At 42.6% G+C, this 20,064-nt stretch overlaps 1 protein-coding gene and 1 long non-coding RNA gene across 11 annotated transcripts in view; one reads left to right on the top strand and one right to left on the bottom strand.

Moving 5' to 3' along the window:
- LOC107981573 (hepatocyte nuclear factor 4-gamma) overlaps positions 1-20,064 on the bottom strand; it is a 436,128-nt gene that overhangs the window by 146,666 nt on the left and 269,398 nt on the right. For 9 of the 10 annotated variants that reach the window (XM_031925545.1, XM_031925546.1, XM_032601678.1 and 6 more), the window contains 2 exons: positions 12,695-12,838; positions 12,518-12,613 (listed from right to left, as the gene is read on the bottom strand). The exons of the other annotated variant lie outside the window; for it this stretch is intronic. In XM_031925545.1, the coding sequence (XP_031781405.1) occupies positions 12,518-12,613; positions 12,695-12,838 (240 nt within the window). The remainder of the gene's footprint in view (positions 1-12,517; positions 12,614-12,694; positions 12,839-20,064) is intronic. 10 annotated transcript variants of the gene reach the window in all.
- The window catches only part of LOC116416609, a 233,330-nt gene that overhangs the window by 16,304 nt on the left and 196,962 nt on the right, over positions 1-20,064 (top strand). The window lies entirely within an intron of this gene.

Here is a 20,064-nt window from a genome sequence, read left to right as displayed (position 1 = left end):
GATGATTGGCTTTTTAATAAAAATTTTCGTTAATATTTTTGGCGGAAGGCCGAGTGTGAGACTCTTTCGACAATTTTCGGAGGCTATTTTTATTTTTGCAAATCGAAAGTTCGGGCGGCAGGTACGGCGCGGGGCCGGGGCGCCTGCTTGAAAATCATTCGTGAGTTAAGCGTCGTAGAGGAAGGTTCGAAGGGGGCGCGGTGGCAAGACTGAGCGCGGGACTTATTTTAAAAGACTTATTTCGGGAGCCATTTTTATTTTTCGCACATCAGGAGTTCAGGTAGGTAGGTGGCGACCACCTAGAGGAGTCATGCGCAAGTTAACCGTCGGAAGGGATCATTCGGGGAATAGCGAGACTTATGTTTGGACGCTAGCGAGGGCTCATTTGCGTCTTGGCCGCTGGACAGAGAACATCTAAGAAGGGATTTCATCTCGGATACAAAGTAAAAGTAAAGTTTGAAAAAAAATAATTTGACCTTGAAATGACCTTGTAGGACTGGCTCAAATTCGAGGTCACAATTCTCCCCCCCCCCCCTATACAAAAACTTTGGTCTCTACCACTTTTTTTTAATTTAGCGTTGCTAGAGGAATTACGTAGGCGGGGTTTCATTCTGGCTGCAGGTCATTGAGATGACCTTCAGTGCCGCAACCGAACATACCATTCTGAACGTAAAATTTACCGCTCTTTCCATTCCCGCAATAAAAGAATGGGGTTCCTATTTAAAAATCCAAAGTTGACCTTCAAATGACCTTGAAAAACGCGTTCAAGGTCAAATCCAAGGTCACCATCGGGTTGTCCCCTCGATATCCTACAACTTTAATCTCTACCAATTTTTTTAATTTGGCGTTGCTAGAGGAGTTACGTAGGCGGGGTTTCATTCTGGCTGCATGACCTTGCGATGACCTTCAGTGCCGCAACCGAACATACCATTCTGAACGTAAAATTTACCGCTCTTTCCATTCCCGCAATAAAAGAATGGGGTTCCTATTTAAAAATCCAAAGTTGACCTTCAAATGACCTTGAAAAACGCGTTCAAGGTCAAATCCAAGGTCACCATCGGGTTGCCTCTTCGATATCCTACAACTTTGGTCTCTACCATTTTTTCGATTGTGGCTGTCCCTGACGAGTTATGAGCGGTGCCCGTTTAAATTGGGTCACCCTGTATATTCGCTATAGACCTAAAATAAATAATTTTTTTTATTTTAAAGTTAAAAAAATCAATAGATCAATTAAGTACATAATTATACCTTATAAAAATAGTATGTACATTTTCATTAAATTTCGGAGATTGATTTACCTTTTACGGCTTTTTTACAAAGTTACTGTTTAGTTTCTCATGCAAGTTACAATTCATTGTTGTGTCGCTGCATGTACGAAGATCGTCATGCAATTAATAAGAATACAAGTTTGGTACAGGACACAAGTACGATTCGTTGTCGCAATCCATATGAAAACATATCTTATCTACAGTAATAGTATTAATCGCTCTCAAATCTTCACTAATATCTACTATTTTTTTATTTGAAAATTACTAATATTATTATCAAATATATCTGTTACATGTACGATCTTGCACACAGTATATTCCTGCATGTTCAATCTATCGACATTAAAAAAAAAAAACAATTTGTATAAACTCATTATCTGTTGTCTTCGCAAAAGAATTATTTTAACGCAGTCTTATTTTATTACAAGATAAATAGCAACATTCCGCTTTTACTACTTTTTTATAAACTACAGCCGAATTAGATAGATTTAGTTCTCTTATCCGACGCGTTGGAATAGAAACTTTACCAAAGTATCTGGCTCCGTTAGTTTCAAAGACTTTTGAACATATTCTTGTTTCTAAATATCTGACATACTCAATAATTACTAAATCAGGAAAATGTTGCAATACAAACCTTTTCAAATTCAAATTGTAACCTTTCATTCCAATAATTCTATTAATTTGATATATAACGCCATTAGCAGACTTCACCTGTTTAACGTTTTATCCATTACCATTTTTAAAACCATAGCCAGAGTGACAATATAAAGGACCCCAATTAATAACAGATTGTGTTAATGAAGCAGTTGGTAAACGTTGAAAGTCATCGCACTTCTAGAATAATAAAATTCTGTTAGTGCAACAAAATTGTTATTAAACGATTTGCTTCATGAATCTGTTCTCTAGTAATATTATTTTGCAAAAGAATGTAATATGCTCGTACTAAATTGGACCAATGTTCGACGTAAGGTTTCATCTTGGGAATCTTTAAAAGAACGATCGTGCTGTAATAAAGAACCCAATTCTGTAACTCTTTTGCTTTCCGAAATTTTTTATCGCGTATAGAACGAGAGTATCGAGCTTTGCTAGGGACTTTTAAGTTTTTTTAAAACATTGTCAATAAAATGTATTTCTGCATTATTCAGTGAATAAGGCATATTCGCAGTGTCGAACCAATACTTCATAAATTGCTTTGCAATACCTAAATTTATTAAATGCATCGAATCTGGAACGAATCCTGAGATAATATTAAATGAGTTCAAACGAGGCAAAGCTGATTCCTTAATAATACCATAAACAGATCGTTCAGTATCTACACATTCTGGCATATGTCTTAAAGAATCCACTTCATTCCTATTATTTATTTCATTATCGATTAAAATATATTTTAGACTTCCACCTCTGCCCGTTAGAACATAATACCCTGGATGCAAACACCAATTACAACCGAAGTAACCGTTAAATTAAGTAAGTCCTTGCATTGACGCACCTGCTACTAAATCATTACAAGAACATACAGCATACACAAAAATTTTACAAATTGTATTTCTAACATTAGAAGTTACTCCTTCATTCGCCAATAAATTCATTCGAGTTACAAAATATTCCAAAAAAATATTCATATCCGGTTTATGTTTTACGTACCATTGCCACACACGATTGTCTTTAATGTTCTTACTTTGAAAGGTAATTCATTTATCATTATTTGAATAGGCCAAATAGAGAAAGCCAAACTTTCAAAAACTAGTGAACCGTCGAAGTTGAATGTGACGGTAATAAAATTATCTTTTTTGTAGTTTGGCAAGAAATGTCTTAATTGTTTGTATAACAAACCACTATAAAATTTATTTATGTCAACGTTATGACCCGCTCGTGTTTCAAACACAGACTCACAATAATCCCAGTTTTCTTCTAAGTAATTTACTATTTCATTTTCAGGATTGATTATTAGAAAAAAATCTTTGTAATTCGGACTTTTTAAAGAAAATACTAAATTACAAGGGTCCCAACGAGCGCTGAAATCTTGTTTACGATTGAATTGTTTAACGTAACTTTTACAAGTGGGACAAAGTGTGTGATATTGAACGTTATCTTGATAATAAAATACTTTATCCACAAGGTAACGTGAATCAGGAAAAATTAAAGAGAAAAAAAAGGTTTAACATCTTGAATAAATCCGCTATAGCCGATTGCGGTAAGCTATAAACTAATACAAATTTTAAAACGGATAACAAAATTTCGGCGTTAGATAAATTAACGCATGCGTCGATTACATTTTGATGGAATGCAGGTAGTGAGGAGGGCAAAGACAATAACTTGACAAAGAGTTGAGTTTAAGTACCAAGGCTTTATTCGTAACGGGACAAAGAAACACTCTGGGTGCGTGCGCTTTCCATGAGCGGCGAAGCTGGACTATACACGTGAGTCCTAGCGCTGCGGGAGCAGCGCTGAAGATGATGCGCGCGCGTGCCCCACAGGGCCGTACGTGTGAGCGTCAGTGCCCACACCGTATTATTTCTAACACTCCCTCTCACTAAGCGTAACACTTATGACCTTTCAGTCCCATGATCCATCACTGGCTTCTTGGGTATGATCATCAACGAGGTCCTCATTGGAGTCATCTAAACAGAATAAAGAAACAAATTAACTATTTGCTTACCATATTTAATATTTTATAAGTTAGGTCGTTATGCAGTTGAACATGAAGAGCTTTAGTAAAGATATCAGCAAGTTGATCTTTCGATTTGACCCAGTCTATCTGCACATATCGCGCACATATCGCTTGTTAACAAACTCCTTTACATAGGTGTTCGCGTCTTTCGACCACGTGTCTAAGTCTGTTTCCTCTATTTACTTTCGCACAAGATATCGCTGACATATTATCACATCGCAGGACAATCGGATATACATTTCTACTCAACATGATCTTTACCGAATTATGTAGTGACATTGCTTCTTGACATGTCTCACTCATTGCTACATACTCAGCTTGACACGTCGACAAGGCCACGCTTTGCTGTTTGTGTGTTCTCCAGGCCACAGCATTACCAAACAGTTTAATTAAATAGTCGCATGTAGTCAGTGAGTCCTTGCAATCTGATAGACTCGCATCAGAATATGCTATCATGTCTTCAGAAGTATTCCAGAAAGTCAGGTCGTAATTCTTAGTTCCATTCAGATATTGGAAAACTCTCTTTACCATATTCCATTCGAACACAGTCGGGTTGACTTGATGCCTACTAAGAACATTGACTGCAAATGAAATATCTGGTCTGGTTGCGCTCGCTATATATAGAAGTGATCCAATCGCTTCTCTATACAATCGATTCGGTACCTTACTCTCGGTATAATCACTTTCTTCTCTATCTTTCCTATCGCGACTTGCAACCTCACTGATTCGCAAAGGTGTATTTACAGGTCTACATTCTGTAAAGCCAAATCTCTTTAGCATTTTGTCAACGAAAGCAGCTTGACTTAATTTTATGGTTTGTCTCTCAAAATCTCTATCAATTTTAATACCCAAAAACTCTGTTGGCCTTCCAAAGTCCTTGACTTTAAACTCTAAGCTCAGTTTTCTGCCGACTTCGTTTAGCAGTCTGGCATCTGGTCCCGCCAGGAGTATATCGTCAACATATAAGATAGCTATAACTAATTTTGCATCCCTTTTATATATATACAAGCAAGGATCAATGTCATTTATTTCAAAACCCAATTTACTTATCACGCTTGTGAATTTATCATTCCATTTCTTAGGACTAACTTTTAAACCATAAAGTGATTTATTCAGTTTCCATATAAAATGCTTTCTAGTATCGTTATTGACTTGCACTCCCTCTGGAATTTCCAAGTATATATCCTCTGACAATTCGCCATAGAGAAATGCAGTTTCGACATCGAGTTGTTTGAATTTATATTTATATTTATTTGCTATTGAAAGGAAGGCTCTTATCAATGACATTCTCAATACCGGAGCATATGTTTCTCTCAAATCGTAATTATTTCTGTCTTTAAATCCACGGATAACCAGTCTACCTTTGTATTTGACCGATCCTTTCTCGTCAATCTTTTTCTTAAAGACCCATCTTGAGTCTATAATATTTGGTTTCTTACTACACATTGAGATAGTTGATCTATCAAGCACTGTATACACTTGTTTGTTCTTCAGAGCATTCAATTCAGCATTTATCGCATATAACCAGTGTAGGTTTGCGGGTCTCCTTGAATTTTTGCTAACAGTGCATGATATTTCAAATTACTTAATTCGCGATCGAATTCATGTTCGTCTATCTCTGGTGATTCGCATAAGAAGAACATGATCTCTGCCTTTTTCTTTGGTCTACCTCTTTTTCTCTTAATTTCGGATACAGGCTCAGGTTCTTCCTCTGCGGATGGTTCTAAACTGAGTTTCTCTGAATTCACATTCTCTTGTGCTTCAGAAAAGATCAAATCAGAATCTTTAATCTCATTTACTGATTTTATAGCAAAGTCTTTATATGTCTTACTTTCAACAAATTTCACATGTTTACTATCGTACAGCTTGTTTTCTTCTGGCACAAGAACTATGTATCCAGTACTAATGTACCCTACAAGAAAACCTCTCATCGCTTGAGGTGAAAATTTACTGTCTGTACTACGTGCAATCTTGACATAGGCAGCACTACCGAATCGTTTTACCTGTCTAACGCATTTTGACTGATTTGGTAATAATTCTCTCAGAGGTTCTTTCATACCTGTCGACTTATGGGGTGTTCTATTGTAAATATAAACTGCTGCCTTTACAGCCAAATCCAAATAAGTGTTTGGTAATCCAGAATCTAACATCATTGCTCTGACCTTATTCTCAAGAGTTTTATTAAACCTCTCGGTAACACCGTTGTGTTGTGGAGTATCAGGGCATGCTAATTGCAATTCCGCTCCGTGCTTATTTAAGATTTGAAGGGTCGCGTTGCCAGTGAATTCTGTACGTCGATCGCACCTAAGGTAACAGAACTTCTCTTCAGAACCTACTAAGTTTCTCAAACTTTTTACAAATAACTCGATACAATTTGGTACATCAGACTTACATTGAATAGGAAATGCCAAGGCCGCTCGTGTGGTATCATCAATTAAGACTAAAACAAACTTATATTTCCCTGGATGAGACACTGGGCTTATCGGACCCATAGTATCACCATGTAGAATTTGTAGTGGTTTCGTCGCTCTAGTACGAACACTAGTAAATGGTAACTTTATGCTATTCGCTTGCAAGCATGTTTGACATTCTGATATAGTGTTATCACTTATGATTTTATTTAGATTCATGAGTCCGTTATTACTTTTCGCTAAGGCAATCAAATATTACTTGGAGACATGACCCAGTCTCACATGCCATAGCATCGCTTCCGATAGTTTCTCGGTGTCCTTAGATAATTTAGGACCAACAAAGACATTCTCCTCATTGACAATCTCATCTCTAGCTTTATTAGTTTTCCTATTATTTACCGTGTCTATAAATTTACTATCGTCTTTCTTCTCGTTTGATTTTTTACTAGAGTTACGTTTATCTACTGTAATATTATCCGTTTTGTTTGTCTCGACGACCTTCTGATTTTTCTTGCTTCTGGTATTGTAAAAGCTTTTATTGCAATTCTCTTTATCGACAACTAATTTCAAAATCCAAAATGGTTTCTCGTAAATTCCAGAAATAACGCTTTTATTTAATTCCGGATCGTAAATATCGATAATCTTGTTATTTAAATAGATCTCTAGACCTTTATCAACAAAGCGTCTCAATGATAGTAAATTATTAGATAGTTCGTCAGCATACAATATGTTGTCCAATACTAATACATTGTTATCTTTTGTAGTGACTTTAGTTTTTCCTAAACCTTTGGTCTCGAAACTAGCTTCTCGATTCGCACAATCGATTTTAGTTTTGACATTGTCTCTATATTCCTCGAAATACACTTTTGAATTACTGAGAAGCTCGGTAGCACCGGAATCTGCAATAAATTCTACGATACGACTATTTGCATTACAACACGTACCTTCATAATTTTCTGCGATGGCTTGCAGCAAAGATACTCCCTCTGAGCCTCTCTATCCTGGTGGATTTGCCTCCACGGCCATTTCCCCACGACCTCTGCCTCGGGAGTTGGCGCCTCCTCTGGGATAGCTACCTCCTTGCTGGCCGCCTGAAAACTGCTCCTGCTGTTTCTGCCTTCCAGGACCGAAGTATCTACCCCTTCCCTTCTGGGCTGTCCATCTGCCTCTCTTGGAAGGCTGGGCTTGGGTTGGACTCTCGTCGTTTTGCTCTTTTCGGCATTGGTTGGCCAAGTGATTGCCGATTTTCTTGCAGTTATAGTACATTCTTTTGCCTGGGTGTGGACACTCAGCTATTGTGTGACCGTCCATGCCACAGCCTCTGCAAATTTTCTTCCCTTGACCTGAGCATCTTGGACCCGAGTAGAAAACTTTCGTAGTCTGTTCTACAGGCTCTTTGCCTCGACGTGTCGATTCAACCTGTAATAAAGAGTTTTTTAGTTGATCACATGACATCTCCTTAGAATAAGATTGCTTGTAAACGCAATCAGCTGTGACTACTTCAGGTACAGCACTCGAGACCGCCTGTAGGAAATAATCTCGCTTATCTTTTTCCGAGAGTTCTCCAGCGTCAGGTATGCTTTCAAACTCTCTTACCTTTAATTGAAAGCGATCATAAAAATTTGCAGCTGACTCTTTGCCAGGTACATATTTTAAGGAGTTTAAATCGTTTCTAGCACTTATGCTCGTGGTCTTCGTTTCATATCTTTTGACCTCTTTGAGCCTTTTCAAGATATCTCTAGGATCTGATAAATTAATTATTTTATTGTAGTAATTAATATCAATTCTATTGATAATTATATCCCTAACTTTGAATTTATAATCATCAATCTTTTGCGCATCAGCAAATACAGGTGCTTCGTTTTCTAAAACGTGAATTAATTTTTTGATTCTCAGTTCTGACTTTAAGTAGTCTTCGAACATTACAAATTTCATGTTCGGTGACAATTTGTAATTTCTACACAAGATGGACAAATTCCATCTTTGTTAGAGATTTCTATTTTATGTTGCTCCGATAAATTCAGCAAGCTGTTGTCTCTAGACGTCTTTTCGGTTTCTTTTTCTTTTTCTTTCAACAGTAATTTGATCTTACACTCGACAAGTTCGTTTAACATCTCTGTTGTGAACGGTCTGTTTACTGAATCATTGGTTGTTTTTGTTACCTGAGTTCGTGCTCTGAAGGGTGTAGACGCAGGCCTTTGGCCGATTGGAGAGCAGGATCTTCCATTGAAGAATCCTAGACTCGGCTTCTGTTGCTTGTCTCGAGGTAACGTGGTGCAGTCTCAGCAGTGCTCCTCACCTCGTGTATGGGCTCGATTGCCGCCAAAGTGTATGCTGGCGGAATTATCTTGCTCACCAGCAACTCAATTCCCTTGAGGAAGGTTTTGTTCTACTCTTCCATTAGAGAGAATAGTTCGGCCTTAGTCACGAAATCCCTGCTAGGATTGTACTGCAGGTTGAAGACAAAGAATTTCTCACTCTTGGGCCAATGACGGTCGATCGTGGAGCGTTCTTGAGTCGTGAGATTAGCGACGAAGCGCCGCAGTTGAAGTTCGGTCCTTTTAAAGTATAGGGAACCGCCAGCCTTCCTCAACTCTGCACCTGTTGATAATCAGTATAGCATTAGTCAATTAATCTTTGGTGGGGTGTCTGATCTATAATAGTACATTATACAACAAGGGGCGAAAATGGGCTTTTCCAAGCGAGGATGATGTTTGAGCACGAGTGGTAGTCGAGGGTGCCGTAGGCTTAATTGATACATATATTGTGATCAGGGACTCTCGCTCTACTTTTTGTGTGACGCTCGGAAAACCCCATTTTCGGCCCAGTTTATAGGCGCCGAAAATGGTCTTTTTTATGCACCTGTTATGAAAACTATTTTACTCGCTGCTCTATATTTAATCGTTCTTGTAACTGTGTTGACTTTAACATTATTTTGATGACAAAAGGACTAGCGTACTGATAGACTAGCCTTTTACAGTGTCATAAGCTCGCTTAGAAAGCTGAGCTGTTACGCATTTGAGTGGGGCCCTCACTAAATGCGATTTTGATTTTAAACTGCAGTTTTTTTTTTTGCAACACAGATTTTGAAATATTAGGTCTCTCTTTGACGAATATTTTTAATTAATTTAATTACGCGGTCCCTGCGAATTAAATTTTCTTTTGTTCATTAAAAATGCTACTGACAACAACGGTGTCTAACAAATTTGTTCTTTATCTAGTTATCAAAAGACTTTTAATCTCGTAATTCCATTCTTGTTGAATTTAAGTATCTACTATTGATTTAATTAATAATCAAGTTAAATGATTAAACTGTTATTCAAATAACCAAACGCGATTATTCCATACCGTGTCGGTAACGCGGCTCACTGCTGCTTGCGGCGCTATGCACAACGCACTGCCCGTCCGCACGATAGAGAGAGAGAGAGAGAGAAAGAGAGAGAGAGAGAGAGAGAGAGAGAGAGAGAGAGAGAGAGAGAGAGAGGGAGACTTCTCGTCTCCCGTCATAGCCAGATGCCTGCAGCACCGCTGTATCTATATGTAGCGCTCTCGACTCTGCGCGCGCGTTGCTTGCGCAGTTAGATCTGCCGTTGCTAAGGAGGGGAGCCGGTCCTAGCAACCGGTGAAGCTATCCGCTCGTCGCGCGTTGCCTTCCCCCCTTTTTGCCGTCTCGACCTACCTGCTCGATTCTCGGAATCGACTAAGCAACCAAATTTCTTTTTCGCGCCACAAAGGAAATTTTAGCTTTTTCGGCTATTCCTTTCGCGTTTTTCACGTTTATATCTATAACTTCGTGATTTTAGTACTCGTAAGATTTCGCGTTTTACACTTTTCAATTAACAAAAAGACTTTTGGAATTTGTCACAACGATCAAACTTTTACTCGTGGTAATTCGATTTTCGTAGCACTGAATTTTCAAGATCACTTTACTTAGATAACAAATAAGTACTTACTCGTGTATGGACAAGCGAGAGACAAAGGCTCCATGGTTGCCTCTATGGCACCTCGTGTCAAACAGGAATGGCCGCCTCCTTAGCGCCTCGTGTCGAGCAGGAACGTTCCTCTACGGATCCTCCCGACGATAAATCTCGTTCCCTCGTGCAAGAAATCTCGAAAGTGCGGACTCTCGCACAGCCATTTAGTCCTCCCCCTTCGGTCGATTCACTGCACTCACAAAGTGTCCGGGTCGGAAGATTCACCTTCTCGCGAAACAAAGGCGTGCGTCGCGGCACCTCACGTCGTAAGCTTGGCACTTTCTTCGCACTCTTTGCGCGGTGGAAGCGTCCAGCCTCACTGGCCCATAACCTGATCGAATGCAGGTAGTGAGGAGGGCAAAGACAATGACGTAACAAAGAGTCGAGTTTAAGTACCAAGGCTTTATTCGTAACGGGACAAAGAAACGCTCTAGGTGCGTGCGCTCTCCATGAGCGGTGAAGCTGAACTATACATGTGAGTCCTAGCGCTGCGGGAGCAGCGCTGAAGATGGCGCGCGCGCGTTTCCCACAGGGCCGTACGTGTGAACGTCAGTGCCCACACCGTGTTATTTCTAACACATTTGCATCCTGATCTTTGACTTGCATTGCTGGTCTATTTCGGACATCATTCATTAAGTCTTCAAAAATGCGTTTATTGGCGATTAATTCATCATCACTTGCATACTCATCATCTTGCTCGTATATTAATCGTTCACGTAAATATCTTCCTTGTACATCCTTAAAAATAAAAAAAATTAAAAAGTATAAATAAAAATATGATTTCAGAATAGTGTTTGACTTGAATGGGCGGATAAACTGTAATAGTATTGTACACATGTAGAAAGTTTCATTAATGTTTGATTTTTAACACTGTACGGTATAAGCAACTTTTAGACTAAAATTGATTTTTTTTCCTTTCGATAAGAGCTGTAGCCTGATTCAACAGGTGTGAAGATGCTTAATATTCGTAGAAAGGTTAAAATCAATGTGTTAGAAAAGGACGACGCGAACGTTCTGCTGTTTATGCTAGTAGACCGCAAATATTTAAAAACACAGCTGATATAGTCCTGGGATTTTTTTTTACACTGAGTATACACAGCTGATGTCTAAATACATGAAAACAGATGATATTTCAATAGGTTTTATTAGAATGTGTATAAATAAGTGTAGTGTCTTTAGGTTATAGCAATAACCCTGAAAAAAAGTGTTGTGCTATTTCTAAAAGCAGAGCAGTAGAGTGATTTTGTTATGTTATATTATGAAAGTTTTATAAACAGTCTAGTGCTACAAGTATTATTAAGAAATGTGTACACGTGGAGTTGTAAAGACAGGTGTGCAAGTACGCACATTGGCAAAAAGTACTCTCGGGGAAGAAATAAGAAGAGGATAAAAGAGAAACTTTATCAGGATGCATCCAGTAAGAAGTCAGACTTTCAACCTACTCCAGAAAAATCTAAACTCCAGCAGCGTAAGACACCACTGAGGTCAGAAATAGAATTATATCAATATTCTGTTTCCTGAGCTCTAGCAACTTTTAAGTTGTACCTAACAAAAAGTGCAACTTGTCAAATCAGGAGTTCGAGGATTGTATTTTACAATTGACCTACTGATATTGAACATGGTCTGTTAGATACTGTACTCTCATGCAAAACAGTTAGCGCTAAAAATCATGTTTGAAAAAATAGTAGAAGAACAGTATTAGCATTTTGTGCTCTTAGTCTTGGACTCGCAATAGCCAAAAAATCAACAAAGGTTGCAGTGAACGAATAAAATGCAGTTACAGAAACTGGTGAATCTCGACTGAACAATTTGTAGGATTCCAAGTAAACGGGTGGTTCTTTTGGGCTGAAATTTTAGGAACATACTTTGTATACCTTCAGTTTTGGTATGAATGCAGGGATTTTAATTCGAATGTTTATAAAATGTTTTATACACAAAAAGGTGGCATAATACGCGAGAAAAAAGGAAAAAATTCTTTATTTTCATCGCCAAACAATTTATAAGTATTCAAATCAAAATTCCTGCATTTACACCAAAACTACAGGTGTACAAAGTATCCACCTTGAATTTTAACCAAACAGAACCACTCGTTCACTTGAAATCCTACGATCAGTAAACAAATTCAAATTATAAAAGTGTTATATCCTGTCGATATTTATAAGTGTGCTAAAAAATTATTCTAAATACGCTTACTTTCAAGTGGTCCTCAGATTCATAGTCCGCTGATCTGTCCATAAACATTTGATCACCATTAACAGGAATAGCATCACCATGTGATGAGCTTGATCCCTGCAGAAAAGATAAAAAAAGTCATTATTAGCCTAAATAGTAGCATGAAGATACAATGAAATAAATGAATTATCTCCTTACTTGTACAGAGATTACTTGTTCCTTATTCATTTGTATACTTTCATCTTCGCTTAGGGATGACTCAGTTGCATGTTGACTTTGGGTTGACGAAGTTGTACTTGCTTCAAAAAATTCTTCACCAACAAAGAATATATCCTTTGCTGCCTATAATAATACAATAAATCATTACCATGCTAATACAATGCTATCATATAGGCCTTGTACAGATAGTGGAGTAGGACTGTATTAAATATAAAAAATTGAAGTATTAATAAAATTAAACTAATTTATTTAGCTAATGATTATCCTAACCTCTTGACCTCAAATTAGTTAGCAAATCGGAACTATTAATTTTGTACGAGGGTTATCGTAATACTTAAAGTTATGAAAATGTAATAATAATAAAGGTAATGGATATTAATTAAGAAAATAATTTATGTTGACGAGGGTCAATAAAAGATAAGAGATTTACTTATGCATTAATATACTTGACACAACAGTTTTTATTTATTTAACAATATTAAATTCACTATACACCAGTGAGACCATTTTACTTGCAAATGAGTTTAGATCATCAAATATCAAAATTGGCATTTTGTAAGTACCAAGTGAAATATGATTTCAGCTAATTGTAATTACGAAAGTACTGAATTTTAAATTGCTTATTAACTTTTGGCATTTACAACAACACTTCTAATACATAGCCCAAAAGCTATTGAAAATATTACAAGTAAATAATATTAGAAAATACGGTTCAAGACTTGAGTGTTATTTAAGTTCTCCAATAGACAATAAGTAAATTTTAAAATTTTGATATGAACTTATTCGCAAGTCAATTCTAATGATCTGACTGGTGTATAATGACTTTATTATTGTGAAATATATAGAAACTGTTGAATTAAGTACAATTTATGTGGAAAGTTTTATTTTTAAAATAATATACTGTCACTGGGCAACTGGGCTTTAGCGCGACAGCCGCGAAGATGCTGTCGCATCAACGAGGGGGATTACTCACTCAAGATGTTAATACAATGTAACGCGTGTCGCGAGAGGACGAGTTCGCACTCGCGGCTCGCATTGGAGACGAGTCGACGACTCGGTGGCAGTGAGCCTCAGCCTCGGCGTCTGCAGCCGATTCGGCGATCTATAAATCGCGCAGTAGCTAATATTATGGACTTACAGTCTCGACGCGCGCGTTGGTTGCTCGGTCGCCGGGTATCCGTTGACTGCCGACGGGGTCCTGGATGGCCGGGAGGCGTACCTCCTGGCTGAAGCAGTGACGTGCTGGAGTATCCCGGGTGCTCGAGGTGATGGTGGCTCGGGTGTGCTCCTCCAGCGGATGGTCCTGGTCATCAATGCTCTCTCACGTCTCGGATGTACGGAAAATCGCGAATGGTATACCGGTAAAAAAGTGCCGCACGTCTGGACTGTACCAGCGCTTTTGCCTATCAGATTCGCGCGCTGATTCCGCGCACGCTTCCCGAGTACCGCCGAACTGGCAACGTCGCCCTCACGCATGAAACGGTCGCGCTACGCGGCGAGCGCGCGAAATATGAATTCGCGTTCGCTCGTCATACCCCCCTTCCAGACGCTGCACAGCCCTGTGAAGCAGCTCTGCGACATCGTCGCATGCCTGACTTGATGAAGCTGTAAATGGGGTAATGACAAGGTAGGAAGGATTGTCGATGAAAGAAAAACACGGTGATTGTAGAAAACCCAGGTACTCTATTTTCCCTCCAACTAACTCCGCCCGTCTTCTACATCCTTCTACTTCTTCTTGTGGTCCCAGGATGTCGAGGCCAGAATCTCCTTATGGAGCTTCCAGTCCGGGCAGTGGTTGGACCGCTTTACTCCCGGGTATCCGCACACGAAGCAGCGTGGTTACTCGGCTCTCTTTTGGCGCAGATACTCTGTGCGCTGCTGCTCCTTTTGCCGAGCGACCTCCTCCTCGTGGCTCGCACGTGCGAGTCGTGCTTGCGCACTGCGCGCGGCCTGCTTTTCCAGGCGCGCCTCTTCCTCCAGCCGCTCGCACTCTTCGCGCAGCTGGTTGCTCTCCTTCTCGACCACGGAGGCTGCCGTCTCGTCGGGGTCGACCTCAACCTCTTCTGTGGCCGCCTCTTCGGCCTGGACCTCGGCCCGTTCTTCGACCACTTGTTCGGCCTCTTGACGGGCGCGGCTCGCCACATCCGAGAGCGTTATCAGCTCTGCGAAGGCTCGCAGCACACCCTCCGACTGTGCTACTGGCCACGGTATGCCCGTCGCGGCGGCGAGGCGACGCATACGCGCCTCCCCGGTCTCGTAGCGAGGCTCTTCTTCGGGATTATCCTGGGCTGGATCCATCTTTGGCTGTATGGCTGAGAGAAGAAAAGAGAAGGGTGATGATTATGACGATGAAAGCTAGTTACCGAAATTGTAGATAATCGTACGCTCATGCTCGCGCGACGCGATTCATCGCACGCGCTTTTCGGGGTGATGTTTCCGCCTTATCACTAACTTTCGCCTTAGTTGACCCCCTGCTACCCACAGCCAGGGTTTCCGCGCCACGCGTTTGCCCATAAACCCCTGCGGTGCGCGCTGTTCCACCTTACCTAGAGTAGGCTAGAGAATTCAAGAACTCGCTCCTGTCCGTTTATATTTTGTGTCAATACAACACCGAGTCCCGTATCACTCGCATCGGTTTGTATGACGAATTGCTGGTTGAAATCTGGACAGTGCAGTACTGGTACCGAGGCGACGAAAGCTTTTATCGCCTCGAACGCTGACTGATGGTCTTCTCCCCATACGAACGGCTGATCTTTTCTTGTTAGCCGAGTCAGTAGCTCGGCCAACGCTGCGTAGCCCTCTAGAAATCGCCTATACCACGATGCCATGCCGTGGAAACGCCTCAGTTGTTTTAGATTCTTCGGCTGTGGAAAATTCACTATCGGAGCGATCTTCTCCGGATCTGGCCTGAAGCCGTCTCTGTTTACAAGGACGCCGAGGTATTTCACCTCTTCTTTGCAGAACACGCTCTTCTCTCTGTTGACCGTCAACCCTGCTACCTTGATTCTTTTTAACACGCGCTCGAGGACTTTAACATGATCCTCGAACGTTTCTGTTGCGACAATTACGTCGTCTAAATAAGAAAAGGCGTGTGGCTGCAGCTCTGGCGTAATTATTTTGTCCATCAGCCTTTGTAACGTGGCTCCTGCTTCTGATAAACCGAACGGTAGGCGCTTGAACTGGAAAAGCCCCATCCCAGGCACCGTGAAATCAGTATACTGCTTGCTCTCTTCGCTCAGCGGTATCTGGTGGTCCGCGCTACTTAAATCGATCGTTGAAATGTAGCGCGCTTGCTGCAATTTCCTCAGTATCGCATTCATCTGTGGCAGTGGATAAGCGTCGTTCCGTATGATCGCGTTGACTTTCCTAAAGTCGCCGCAAAAGCGATATTATCCATTTGCTTTTCTCACCATCACCACTGGGCTCGCAAAAGCACTGTTCGATGGTTCGATTATACCTGCCGCGAGCATGGCTTTGACCTGCTCGTGCATTTCCTCCTCTATTTTCCTGGAGATGGGAAAATATTTTTGCTTTATTGACCTTGTAGTCTGCACCTCGATGTGATGTTCTATGCACGTCGTGCATCCTATTTCTCCTGTCTCTGGACCAATAATTTTGTCGAGGAGCGCTCGCAGCGCTTCTCTCTGCTGCTCTTCTACGTCTGCTAGCCTCATGGAGGCTAGAGTTAGCGCGCCTCCTTCCATCGCCGCCAACTCGACGTTGACATACTCTTTACTCTCCTTGAAATACAGCTTTGATGTCGTAGGATCTAACACTGCCTTGAATGTTAGCATAAAGTTGACACCGACAATGCAGTCCATCAGAAGGTCCGGTATTATTGCCACACTGACTTCCTTCTCGACATTGCCGGCTCTGAAGGGCAGTCAGACGTAGCCTACGATCTTCGTGTAGCTACCGTCTGTTAGTTTGGCGCCACGGCCGTGACTCGGCATGAGTTGCCGTCCCAGCGCACTCGCTAGCTGCAGCCCAATCGGTCCCATGCATACACTAGACGCGCTGTTGTCGTATAAGGCGCGGAAACGAAAACTTCCGACCCTTGCCTCCATCCACCAGCGTTTCTTCTGGGGATTGCCTTCGTCGCCTGGAAGGTTTTTTTCCTCTCCCGCTTGACTCTCCAGAATCAAGTCGATTATGTCGTCCGCATCTCGCTCGCTTCTGCCAGGCTCTCTGTGCTCTTGCGTACATTGGCCTGCCTTATCTCCCTCATCAGGTGTTTCTGCTGACAGTGATGAGAGCGCGGCGGGCTCCTGCATGCTCTCGCCCGCCTTGCGCGCTTTATTCTTATTTTTCGGACTCGGCGTTATTATCGCGCCGTGTCGTTCCTGCTTCTCAGGCGAGCTTTTGCTTGCCGTGCGCGGTTCCCCCGCGCACGCTTACCCGAGGCGTGCACTCCTCTTGTCTGCTCTTGAAGCTCGTTTTGCAGAGATTGGTCTCTTCTCTGCCTTGGTGACTCTAGGGCTCTCGCTCCTACTCACCGCCTTTTCGGTCTTCTTGGAGTTTCGCGAGCGTGTGTCGGCCGCACTCACGCGATCGCTTGCTCTTTTCCCTCCGGACAATCTCGCTTAAAGTGTCCGGGTTTGTTGCAGTTATAACACAGCACCTCGCTCTTCGGTGTATTGCCCTGGTGTTTGTTATGATGCGTGCTGTGTATCTTCTGCTCATTCTTGTTGCTGCGCTCGCTTTCTGATCTTATTTTCTTTTCGAATTTTCCCAGCCTTTTGTCCAACATTCTGCTAAACATTTCTGCCAATTGCGTGTCCCGTCGCTTGACTGTGCGACCTCGACTGCTGTGACTTTCGGCGGTGCTGTGGCTGGTTTACGTTTCGTCGGTGAGACATACGCTAGTGATCCTAGCAACGTCTGCTCTGGTGGCGGTGGCGCGCAGTACTCTTGACAGCTCGCCAATACAGTTTCGGTTTCTTGTGCTTTCTCTCGGAAGCTATCCCAGTCGTAGCAATCCATGCGTATTGTTAATCTTTGCAATACTGGTTTCAAGTTTTTGTGTAGCAGATCTAACTGTTTCTCCAAACCCGAACGAGGCCTCATCTCTTTCATCATTCCGCCGAGGCACGTCACATAGTCCCGCACGGGCTCGTGCGCGCCTTGGTATCGTTTTTCGGCGTCGGAGGCCAGGCGCTGTTGGAAGCGCCTGTTCGTCCCGTATCACCTTGTAGCTGCCGTTCGAAATTCTTCCAAGCACCTCCAGTTATCTTTGTTATTTTGCCATTTTCTCGGCTTCTATCACCTGTGCTAGCCTCATGTGCGACTCTAGGCGCTCTAAAAATCTGTCGATTCTATCCGTCATTCTTCCAGAAAATCGCAAGTCCCACTTGCGGACTATAGTCCCGATATCTCTCACGAACGTTCTCGTCGTGCCTCGGTTTGGTGCAGGCAAGTGTCTTTCTGCCGCTTCGCGCCATTCTCTCCACCTGTTTCTGGGAGTTGCGCCTCTCGCGCCTGTTGTCAGGGTTGACGTCTCAAAATTTGTCGCGTCGCTAAACGTGACTCTTGGCGGCGGTTATCTCGACTCGCCGTCCGTCCTGGTGCTGGAAGCACGCGCTTCCGTGCGCTCTTGCTTGAGCTGACTCACCTCCTCTTGCAGACTTTTAACTGTTCGCTGCATTTTTTCCAGGTAATCTACCATGCCTGGTGGCATCGTGTACTCTTGTCCGTCCACCCCCGCGATGCAGTCTATAAACTCGTCCTTATCCGCTCAGGTTCCTTCGTGTACATTTTCTGGTACAATGACGTTCTCTTCGACGGCGTTATCTAACGTTCTCTGTAGTCGATCTTGGGTTCCTGGATCCGAAATCAACTCTTCTAGTGGGTGCGGATTAATGCCGATTCTTTTCTCTTCTGTACAAGTAGTCTCCAAGAATGATCTGCGGCTCTCCGCTCGCTCTTGTTTCACTGCCGCGGCTCCTAGTTCGCCTGTCGGCTCGACGTCCGACGGGTCATATTCGCCCATCAGCCATTTGTGCAGTCACATCCACTGGTCTTCTGCATTGCCGTCCTGCCTTAGTCGCAGGCTCGATAATGTTTGCCGCAGCTCACCCCTGGTGAGGTTCAGTACCCATTTTCCAACATCGTCTTCCATGCCGTTCAACATTATCTGGGTTTCTTCTGATTTTCCTCTTGGCGAACGCTTTAGCAACAAGTATTGCTCGCTAGAGTCGAGCACGCGCGTATGTGTATTTCGCAATTTCTAACTATGCGTTACGCTCGCTTACGCCGTTGTGTGTCCCCAGTCGGTGCGACAAGTAGCAGGCGGTGAGAAAAAAAGAAAACAAAAAGATGACACAAATCCCGCTTATCTTGTCGCTCGCTAAATTCAAAACCAAAGAAAAAAATTAATTGATGTTGTGGTCGTCGACCCCGTGCAGAGCCACTCGATAATCCGACCGGTGACACTGCCACTCCTGTTGCTATTTTACAGGAATTCTTACAATTTTTTCTATGTTGTAAACGCGAAAATGCCTAACTAACACACGCTCTCGACTCCCCGCTTTATGTGTGAGTACGATCGCCCCCCGCGCTCGGTGGCCAAAATTTAAATTTCTAACCTGCTCGCCGTCACCTGTTTATAGCAGGCGTATTTACATTTGGCGCGCGCAACTTCGAACCGTTGCGCGCCTCTCTGAAGCCCTGTTTATGCCGGCGCGGCAAGCTCCACTCGAGTATCGAGCCCCTCGGTGCTTTCGGTCCGGTTATTCAACCCTCAAAATTCGTGAAAAATAAAAGAATTAATTGCGACGACTCGTCGCGTAGGCCTGCCACTAGGCACACCTTAACTTGTCGCGAAACACCGAGAGAAGCCCCCCCCCCCCTTCGAGTCCTATGCGATCGCGCTCACACAGCACAGATTATGGCTAGCGCCGTTACTGCGTTAGCCCGCGCGCGATGTAATCAAACGCGCTCGCCGCCGTCCTCTCGCCGCTGTTCGTTGCGCATCGTGTACGCTGTTGATACGCGCCGCGACGAATTCGGCTCGACCGAATGTCTATCCAAATGTTTATCCGCGTACCTGACTTTCCTCGACTTTACGTACGCTTATGCGTACTTCGCGCCCCTCTGACCTCTACACGTTGAGGCGCCAGTTTGTCACGGGGCAACTGGGCTTTAGCGCGACAGCCGCGAAGATGCTGCGCGTCAACGAGGGGGATTACTCACTCTTTTATCTCCGCACGGCTATCCCTCGATGATGCTGAAGTCGGCGACGAACGTGAGCCGTCGGTGAAATTCCGACTCCGTACTATGCAGCTAGGTTGCCTCGGTGTACAACTGCGCGGCGTGCGAAGCTCGCCGTGCTTTCTTCGCGTATAGAGTCT

The sequence above is a fragment of the Nasonia vitripennis genome (genome assembly GCF_009193385.2).
Source record: "Nasonia vitripennis strain AsymCx chromosome 2 unlocalized genomic scaffold, Nvit_psr_1.1 chr2_random0012, whole genome shotgun sequence".
Lineage (NCBI taxonomy): Eukaryota > Metazoa > Arthropoda > Insecta > Hymenoptera > Pteromalidae > Nasonia > Nasonia vitripennis.
Note: the sequence above shows the minus strand (reverse complement) of the source record. Positions and strands in the feature narration are given on the sequence as shown.